Source organism: Manacus candei, unplaced genomic scaffold (genome assembly GCF_025592945.1).
Source record: "Manacus candei isolate 608988 ecotype Guabito, Panama unplaced genomic scaffold, ASM2559294v1 h1tg000043l, whole genome shotgun sequence".
In the NCBI taxonomy this organism is placed as follows: Eukaryota; Metazoa; Chordata; class Aves; order Passeriformes; family Pipridae; genus Manacus; species Manacus candei.
Genome location: NW_026138091.1, coordinates 13946221 through 13956574, shown reverse-complemented (window position 1 = coordinate 13956574; position 10354 = coordinate 13946221). Strand labels below are relative to the sequence as shown.

The 10354-nt window shown below is 39.6% G+C and overlaps 1 protein-coding gene across 1 annotated transcript in view; it reads left to right on the top strand.

Moving 5' to 3' along the window:
* The first annotated feature begins 583 nt into the window (after positions 1-583).
* Positions 584-10354, top strand: part of BMT2 (base methyltransferase of 25S rRNA 2 homolog) — a 36617-nt gene continuing 26846 nt past the window's right edge. The window contains exon 1 of the mRNA XM_051795529.1: positions 584-1020. Coding sequence (XP_051651489.1) covers positions 618-1020 — 403 coding nt within the window. The 5' untranslated portion in view covers positions 584-617. The remainder of the gene's footprint in view (positions 1021-10354) is intronic.

Here is a 10354-nt window from a genome sequence, read left to right as displayed (position 1 = left end):
AATTAGCTGCTTCTGGCCAAAGCAAACAAGGAAGCACCTTCATGGCAGATTTCACTGCCATGAGTTGTGACGAATGATTTTGTCTATCCTATTTCCAATAATGACAGAGAGAACTGAAGTACTTCGGGTTTGGGGAAAGGTTGAAGCTGGGCACAGAGATCTGTAGACAAAGGTTTTCCCCTGTAAGGTGCAGTTTTGCTGGTTGCAGGTGTTGGTCCTGCTCCAGCAGCGTATTTCCACCAAAATAAATGTCACAAACTGTGCTCTGCTGAAAAACGGGCCCAGCAGCTCCATGAAGACATAAAAAAGCCTGTACAAAACTGCGCTCTTCAAGTGCCCGCACCCACACCACGAACATCAACCTGCTCAGGTTTGCGTGAGGGTATTTTGAATTCAGTTTTTTTCCACAAAGTCTTTTGTAAGTGGGGAATAGGTTTTGCCCCCCTGTGTCAGAGGAACCCACAGACGGATCTGCTACGGGGGCCTCTTGGGAAGGATGCGAACTGGGGTAATGCACGGAGGGGAGGGGGGGAAGTTGCATTGCCCCTGGCCCCTTAGGGTATTTTCTCCCTCATTTCTCCCGCTGGTTTGCCGATCACCGCAGTGACTCGCTCCAGATGTGGAGCGTGGGAAGTTTCGCTGGCAATAACCCAGCCCACACCTGGGGGTCTGGCCAGCCCCGTGCCTTCCAGGACGAGGGACCGCAAGCAGCCCGAGGATGCGGCCGGCGGCTGCGGCGGGAGCATCACCCGTCGGACTCGCTGTCCCGGCAGGCCGAGCGGCGGGCGGCGCGCATGCCCGGCCGGCACAGCCCGGCACAGCTCACGCCCCCTCGGCCGGGCCGTGCGCGGCGGAGCAGCGGGAACACCATGGAGGCCGTTCCGCAGCCCCGGCCCCGGCCCGGCGGGGCCGCCGCCGCTCCGCCGCCGCCCCCGGAGCAGGAGCGGAAGCTGGAGCAGGAGAAGCTGTCCGGGGTGGTGAAGAGCGTCCACCGGCGGCTGCGCAAGAAGTACCGAGAAGGTAACGCGGGGGAGGGGCCGCCCCGGCCGGGCCCCCGCTGCCCCCGCCGGCGGCAGATCCGGGCGTCCCCCCGCGGGCGGGGGCCGGCGGGCCGGCCCGGTACCCCTGGCGCTGCCGAGAGGGTGTGTCGGGGGAGGGTGGCCGGAGCAGCGGCCGGGAGCAGCTCCGCGCTCGCTTCCTGCTCCTCACCGGCAGAGCGGGGTCGCCGCTGCCATTGGCTGCCCGCAGCCCCGCCGAGGGCACCTGGCTGGGGCTGCCGGGGCTGTGCCGCTCTCCTGGAGCTGCTGGCAGCGGAGCCTCCTTCCTGGCTGGGGTGGGAGCGTCCCAGTCGAATAGCAGTTTTCCAAACTGAGGATCTGCAAGAGAGAGGACAGTAGGTCATGAATGCCAAGAGAGATTGAACGGTGATCTGGAAAGGCACAGGTCTTTGTGAATTGTTTGTGCCTCCTGTCCTTCAGTCGTAGAGCAGTAGTTCGGTATGGAGCACTAAGCGAAAGGGTTGGGGTAAAGCTGTTGTGAAATAAATTACTCGGAGTCCTTGAAAAGTCTACTTTGTCATCAGTATTAATGCCCTTGTGCAAGGTTCCTGTGGGGGTATTGGAATGCTTTAAAACCTCTCTGAAATGCTAGCACAGATTGCAGAACATTCATCTATTCATTCTTGCAGTGTCCACAGCTCTTTGGTGCATACCTCTAGAAGAACACACATAAAATGGGAGCTCTTCCTGTTGTAGGCAGCAGTTCTTGCCTCTTTCTATATCTGCATATGACACTTAGTTGAAGAAACAAGATCATACTGCCTTCTGGACTTCCAAAGTCTCCCCTGGAGCCAGTTCATGGGATTTGGGCACAAATACCTACCTATCTAGACACTGATTGAATGTTGCTGTTTGTTTTGGCCTTGGTGAGTCAAAACTGAAGGATCTCCCTTCTTTGCTCGGATGTTGGGAGAATGAACCTAATATATATAAATATTGAAATTCTGGGAAAGGAGTCCAGCTTTTAGCAGTACACATTTCTCTGTCATTCCAGAGTGCCTGCAGATTAAGACAGAAAAATGTTGGCACTACTAACTTTTTTTTTAAGTGAGCAGTCTTTGTAACAACTGAATTTTTTTACATGAGAGCCTAAATTACATGGAAGTCATTGTAAGCCTACTTCTCAACAAAGAACAAGTTTGTGTGCAAGAGTAGGTTGTGTGTAACTGGTTAAGCAAAAGACAGAATAGCACCCTCATTTACTTCGTATGTCCTGTAAATCATGCATTAGTGAAAACTTTAGAGTGATTTTTCTAGTCCCTCTAAATTAGCAACGTGACATGTCATTTCACTGAGAGTTCAAACCAACCGTTCATCACATCTGTACAACAAGGAGAGCTCCACCTACTCATCCAATAACAGGTGATCCTTACAAGTTAATAGTGGTTAGTGGTCAGTTGTACTTCATATGTTAGGTTCTTTTAACTTAAGAATTTTATTTTTGGTGTCTTTTCTCCCTACATCTCTATGCTTCTAAAAGCAGATCTGAGAATCTCCTTCTTAAAAGCCCTTAGTGCCATTCTGAAATTGTAATACTAGGACATGCTTGACCTCTGAAGGATCTTTTCTTGGATTTTTTTTTTCTGTAATACTCGGTGACACTGACTGGCAAGTAACTGAGCTTGAAAAAATCAAAGATGGCAGTTTGCTAAAGCAAAGTAAAAAATCAACAAATAATCTGTAATTTCTCAGTACAGTTTGAATTATAACTTGGATATGAAAAAGCAAAGAGAAAACACCCACATCCTTGCTTATGTGCTTACAGCTCATTACACAAGGAAAGTGTCTTGACTCCACAGTGCAGTGCACTCACCTCTATATGAAGCAAAAGCATTTTTATGTATTATTCCAGAATCTTGTATTGTCTTCTTTTTTCCTTTTTTTTTTTTAACTCTCTCTGCCTCTTCTTACATTTACTAGAGTTCTGTGAGCTAGTTTCCATTTTGTCTAGATAAGCAAACATGCAAAATTGCTGTTGCATGGACTTCAGTTGTTTGTAGGAACTAAAGTAGAATCGCGTATTAATTTTGTTGGTAGATGAAAAAGCATGTTGAGTATCCTTCTGAAAGCTACATTATTATTTTGCACAGGATAGATATGTCTAAGAAAGCCCTTGATATTGTAATATGATCTTAAGTTATTGTCTTCTCTTAGAAGTGTTGCATTAGATGCGTCCTTGAGACACTGAGATGTGTGTTAATAGAAGTTATACAGGCTTGATTTTAATAAGCTGATTTCTTTGAGAATTCATTTGCCTTGCTGATGTTAGCAAGGTTTGTGTTTTAATGGACAATTGTAAAAGGTAAGCTAGTGTATTATCTGAGTTGCTTATAACTCACCATTGCTATAATTTTGTTTCATTTCTGCATTGGTTCACCTCTTTTTTGAAGATGAGCCAGTGGAAAAGCAACAATGTGGTCCAAAACTGCAAGCTAACATGTTTTTGAAGAAGTTGCATACTTGTCAAAGTGCAAGAGCAATATTTCTTAACTAGGGATGCATCACAGCAATTTTTTTGCTGTTACTAAGGGATTGCTACAGTTTAGTCAGCATCATGTCATCTAAAGGGTTTGATTTTTTTTTTTAAAATTTGTTTTTTCTGGTTAAAAACTAACTCTTGAGATTGATCAAAACTGAACCTTGGCTTGTTTTTTAATTTCTGCACTTGTTGAATTGCTTCTACTAGTAAGTATCGTGTGTTTTTTATGTACTTCTGTACTGTGACTCATGTCACATAGTCCCAGAGCATGCCAGTGTATTTGGGACAAGCATTTACCATCTTTGGAATGGTGAAGCTGAAATGCTTTTAAGTTTGCATTGAAGTGCATGTTTTTGTTTTCTTAAACAATTTTAGTTTTTCTACTGTGTGACTAGTACTTTAGTCTCTTGAACTTGGTTCTGTTGCTTTGTATCACTGACCCCAAATTTTACAGTTTTCCTCTATGCATCTTTTGGGCACCTGTAGCCATGGGCTGGAGCATGTTGTGTTGGTTGCACAAATGCATGGATGTTTCATGTATTGCCTGTAGGCTGATGTCTGTCGAGCCTGACAGATAGACAGTAAAAGCAGATTTAATGGTTCATAAGGAACTACACGAGATCTACTGAACATCTGCTGTGTGATGTATGTTTGTTTCCAATTGCTTGCAGTAGCCAAGTAGGTTTAATTTTTACTGGGATAAAAATCCCTTCTCCTGATATAGAGGCATCCTGTTTTTCTCTTAGTTGTTTATTACCTTAGTCATGCAGAGCTGTATTTATCAAGTAACATTTTCTCTGCAACATGACCCTCAGTTATAGATGGTTTTGTGTGTAGTCTGAAAGATGATTTCTTCAGTACTGTACTGTACTGTACTTCTCCCTCAAAATCCCATGTTGAGTCCAAGTGGAAAAAATTGCGGAGGTGTCTGTAAAGGTATTTTATGACATATTTTCCTGTATGTTCACCAAAACAGTTCATTTCTCCTTACATGCACCTGTTAAGGCTGTTAAGGCTTAAAGAATCACACAGAATTGGTGTTTGTCGTTTTACTAGTTACGATATCACAGAAACTAGCAGAAGCATTTCTAGATAGTAGTTTGATTTCTTAAAAGAAAGATTTGTTGAAACTCATCGAAGTGGATAACAACTTTCTTAAAGGTTTTTCAAATTCAGAAAATAAGGAAGAATTTAAGGACCCTGCCTGATGATAATATGTAGCCTGAATAGATGTGGTTTAGACATTTAGACAGAAGAGTTGGTCTGAAGTCAGTTGCTTCATGGAGCCTTCGTCTCTTGTATTTTTCATGAAAAACCTTGAGAGAGCTTAAGTTCTTCTCTATGTGAAAGATTCTGAAATGGTGTCATTTTTGACAGGACAGGAAAACTTTATCACTGAACTCTACAGGATAAGTTTACAGTTGTTAGTCCTTTTTGCTAAATATAACTGCATTACAGTAGAAATAAACCTATGTTTTCAAGATCTCAAGTTGTGTTTCCTCATTTGCATTAATTTCTTGGAAGAAGAAGAAGACATTTTGTAATACTAACTGTTCCATTTTCAACTAATAGAAACTAAATTTTATTTAATTAAAATGAAAATTGATATAATTTTATGACATGAGGTTCGATTGCCTTTAAAGTTTGCACACCACAGTTTTGCATGGAAGCTTTCATTAGAAATCCCATAATATTTTACTTTTTGCAGGATTTAATTATTGCTATCATTTAGTTAGCCCATAAATTTGAAAAAGCACTGGCTGCAACACAAGCTTGCACCCATTGAACAAATAGGTATATGTCACCTTCTTCCCTGCTCCTTTATTGCCCTAGTAGGGAAGTTTGTGTTCCTGTTGCAGCATCAGCATAATGAAATCTGTACCTATGCATCAACTGCTTCCAGTTTTTGCTCCTGCATTTGTACAAATTACCAAATTCAGTAGTTTCTGTTAAAAGTGTTCATCTCCACGTTGGTGGTGTTATGGTGAGCTCATATTCCATCCCACAAAGTCAGGCCTGGGGAAGAGGAGAGTGAAGTTTCCAGCAGAGCAGATCCAACACCTGGGGGCAGTAATTGCTTAAAATATAACAAACAAGCTCCTCAGCGTTTGTGTGACAGCCATCAGAGACTTGTAGCAGATCAGAGACACAGATCAGTCTTCAAGGTGATCTGAGCTGACCCCCGTAGATGCTGAAATATCAGATGAATTGCGCCCTCTGAGTCTGTTCGACGTAAACAGATGGATAGGAGGTTTATCTAACAGGTCAAATGTAAAAATCCACGTTTGGTCAAATGAATCCTTTCTATGTAAGTAGAAGGAAGGACCATTGATACTGAGACAGAGAAAATTAGATTCTTACACTTCAGGTTTTTTAAATATTTTATTCTGAAGTATTTCAGGTAAATCCTGAGAAATACGAAACAAATACTACTCAGACAAGAGAAGGAAAATATTAGCTCTGATTGCTTGAACTTTGTCCAAGTTGAAGTTCATATTCTGTACATAGATGTGTAAAACTGGAAAACACTGAAGCCAAAAATGCCTAATGTCTTTCACAAGGAATGCTGGATATGCTTTTAGTTTATCTTGTATATACTGAAAATTATGAAGGTATAATTGCTGATACTCTTCATATAATTAATTTTTCTTATCATTGCCACTGCATCCATACATTAGTAGTACAGCTAAATTTCAACTGACAAGGTTAATGAGGAAGTTTTATCAGATATTCATAGAAAGTTAATTTCAGCTTTAGCCTAATGAACAGTGTAAGATTGCTTTTCCCATTTACTGTTTAATATGTTGTAGAAGCTAGTTTACTGTTTCCAGCAAGTGAGAGGTGGTCTTAAGAGACTGAAAATGAGATGGATTTTTTCGTTCTGCAGTGCATTGCCATCAACAACTAAAAAGAAAACTCAGATATTTTGCTAGGCATTGCTATGGCCAGCAGCCTGTCATCCAGTTATCTAGAAGGTATCCAGTATTGTCGTGGACACGTGTTAGTTTTGTGATAGGTTTGCTTTTTTACAATGAGCAAGATATATTTTTATTAATTTATTATTAACATTAATAACTATTATACAGATATTAACATGTCAGTTTTGCTTCTGTCTTTCATTGGTAGTCAATGTATTGACCTTATTTTCTCTTCTACCAGAGCCTTCAAAGCTCTGGTAGAGAAGAAAATAGGATGGCAATTTGCTGTAAATGGAAGTATTGAAAAAGGAATGGATTGAATCTGGTTTTTTACATTATTTGTATTTGCCAAGGCTTCAGACCCTTAAACCCTTGTTTGGTCTCTTTTTTTTTTTTTTTTTTGACTCAATTACAGCTACCTTGAATTCAGAACATTTTAGTTTTCCAAAAGGAAATAGTGGCAGTTCTAATCCCATTTTTTCTCAAGTGCTAAAGTAATGTTTCTTTTGGAGGAAGTTGTTGCTTAATATCTAAACCTGCACTGTGTGTACATGAAGGCTTAAATGCACAGTGTCAGTTAAATTTTGGGATGCGAAGTTTATTTGGTGATGAATGAACTATTTTGTGCTTAGTTTTGAGATTTTCAGAGATGGCAGCACTGTTTTTTGAAGAGTACCAATGAAATTAAGGAAAATAGTAGTTATACATCTCTTCTTGTGGGTGCAGATAATACTTTTATAACTGTATATGACAACTATTTTATTGCTCGATAAAACAGAATTATTCAGATTAGTTGTTTGGGGTTTTATCCCATTCCAAAATGAAAAATACTGACTTTAACAAAACTGAACTCTATGTCCTTTACGTTACAGAGGGTTGTGTTTTGTTAAAAATGCCAACTGATATGATTTGTTCTGTCAGAAGTTGGAGAATAATGGACTAATTAATTTTTCTGTTAACTTCATAAGCATACCTTAAATGACAGTTCAGTTTAACACTCTACAAATAAGTGTCTTTTAAAAATAATTTTTTTAAAAAATGGGATGGAAGAAAAATGTATTTTTTGTTCTTGATAATAGACTTCCTGGAGGGAAGAATTATGGTGTAGGATTATCCCATCAAGAATGGTCTTCTCACATTGTTCTAGGGAGCTTTGATGAGACCTTGTAAATAAATGTGGAATGAGGCGAGTTCTTACCAATCTTGTATGATTCTTCTCTATTAGAAATGTTTTCAGTTGCTGAAGCTTACAGCTAACGTTAGGTCTCTGTTGCTGTTACCCACAATTAAAATTATCTCATAATTGAAAAATAACTTCTATGTGCCTGACCTGTTCTCTTTGTGACAGTATTCAACAACTGCTGATTACTCTGTGGGAGAGTTCAGGGTTATGACTTGGCTATTCTGCAGGCAATATTAATGTGGGTGGAAATTACTTAGATGGATTCATCTGTTCTAGGTAAATAGTATTAGATTTTTGTTACTGCCTTAGAAAAGGGTGTGCTAGAGAGAACAAGTTGGTCAGTCAGTTGTTCACTGACAGAATTCTTGGAAGCGGTGGGCTTTGGCCTTTCTTGTTTTTAAAGGAATAGTTCATCTTCAAGGTGAAAAGTAGGTAATTTATTTATTTTCTAGGTAATTCTGGATAAAGTTGAGCAAATATTAAATAACTTTAGAATAACGTCACTGTAGTGATTTGAGTTTGTGAAACTCCTGTTATGAGCTAGGTTTGCCAAACAAACTTTTCAGTTGAACACTGGCATATGTGGTTCCTTGATGGAGATCTGAGCTGTATGAAGATCTCTGAAAATTCAGTGCTCAAAAGAGGTTTTAAATTACCTAAAAGGTGATCTCTAGGTGCACAATAAGAGTGTTGAGTTGCCTTTATATTATGATATGGTCATGAGTATGTGAGATGAAAAAATTAATACACAAAATCAAGTATTAACTTTAAGATGTGATCAGCGATGCAAGACTTTTTATTCCATTACAGTAGCCTACCACAAATTGCTGTTTTATTTGCAGTGTTACTGATTGCTTAACAGAAGATTTTATTTATCTTATTTTTCTAGTAACTGTTAGTTTTGTAGTGAAACCTTCCTGTTTATTTTACTGCCTTTTTGGTTATACAAGCAAGAATTTATTGATTCATAAATAACTGTTTAACTCTAGTAGAGTTAATGCAGTATTTGCACATGGATTATAATGTATTGCTGTAAAAATTAATACACAGTGCATTATAATGTATTGATTAAAAAAGTCAATACATAGCTTTTATGTGTTCTAGGTATCAGTTTGAAATTGGATGCTGCAAGACCTATTGTAGTCACTTAAAATCTCAAGAGATAGGAAGGATTATTTGCATTTTCAACTCAGTAATGGAGCATGATTCTGGATTTAAGGCTTCTGTGAATCTTATATGCCCGTTTGTGTCTTCTCAAAGCTCACTCTGGAAAATAATGGGGACAAAAAACCCAAACCAAACAATCCACTGCCATTCTGCTTGCTCAAGGGAAGCTTGACTTCAGACTCTTTTTGAAAGTCCCTGCACAATGGTGCCAGTGTTTTAAGATAACCCTTTTATCTGCAGTTGTTTTGGAGCTTCTCTTCATGAAAGGGCAGAGAAATGGGCATTATATAAGTCAGTATTGACAGTGGGTCGGCAGCAGATGCTTAGGCAAGAGTAAGTGAGAAGTGCTGCTGGATTATCACTGCGTGCTTGCTTACCATTCTATCTTTGAGTGATTTCATGGTCTAGGAGGTCCTGAGGTAGAAATTGCATCTTCAATATGGAGTTTGTCATGGATTTTCTTCTCATAGTTTGCACAGCTGCATGGACTTTAAACTCAATTATACATTTTATGAGGAAATAAATTTTTTTTTTTTTTGCTTTTAAGCTGCTCTTTCTGAATGTCTCCTACTCTTAGAACAACCAGACAGTTGCTCCATATTTACATTTCCTGTCAGCTGTGATCTTGTGGAGGTCTGTCCTCTCCTGCTTTCACCTATATTCTTCTTTCTTCTATTTAAGTGTTCCTTATACAAAAGTTGTGCCGTATCTGTCTCACGTAGCCATTTTCTGTATCTCTGTGTTGGTAAATGAAGACAAACCAGAAGTGCACACAGAATTGACTTGATATAGGATGTGTGATGAGATTACTTCGTGATGAATTTTTCAATTTTGTTCTGCATCTCTCTCCTAAATCATTCTACTCTATATCCTATGTCATTCATATAATTCAGTTTTATTTTCTTGTCAGCCCAGAGCCAAGAAGCTGTTACTGTCGTAGGCAGCTCTATTGTAACCCAAAGATCATGTCCCAGCCTGCTGTCTGTCAGCTTTGGGTCTGTTGCTGTATATCTAAATTTAAGATCTTTTATCTGTGGATGCTTTTGACCCTTGTCTGACTTTGAGGGAGAGGTGCAAATCTATGCCTTGTTCAGAAGGAAGTAAGAGCTGCTATGAGAGCAGGATTCAGTGTTACAAGACATCACTACTTTGCTGTAAGTAAGGACTGGCTAGTTAAGAACATCTGGTTTTTGCATATTTCTTCTTTCCCATCTGTCTTATTTTTTAATGTTAAGGAAAAGGGGTATTTGGCAATAGAATAATCGCTTAAGAATAGACTAGATGACGTACTGAACAGTATTAAACTTTGGATTCTGTATTTGTGGTATTTTCCTTCAATAAGTCTTCATTCATTTACATTTTACTTTCTAATTAGCCATGTATTCTTCAAACAAATCTTTAGCAGGTGCAGATCATTCAAGCATTTCACAATTATCTGGAGCATTCAATAAGATTCAGAGTATTGTGTCAAAGAAACTATGACACTATCTAACTTGCACCAGAATTAATTGGCTATGGAGAATTACTTTGAACTTGGCTAGTGCTTTCT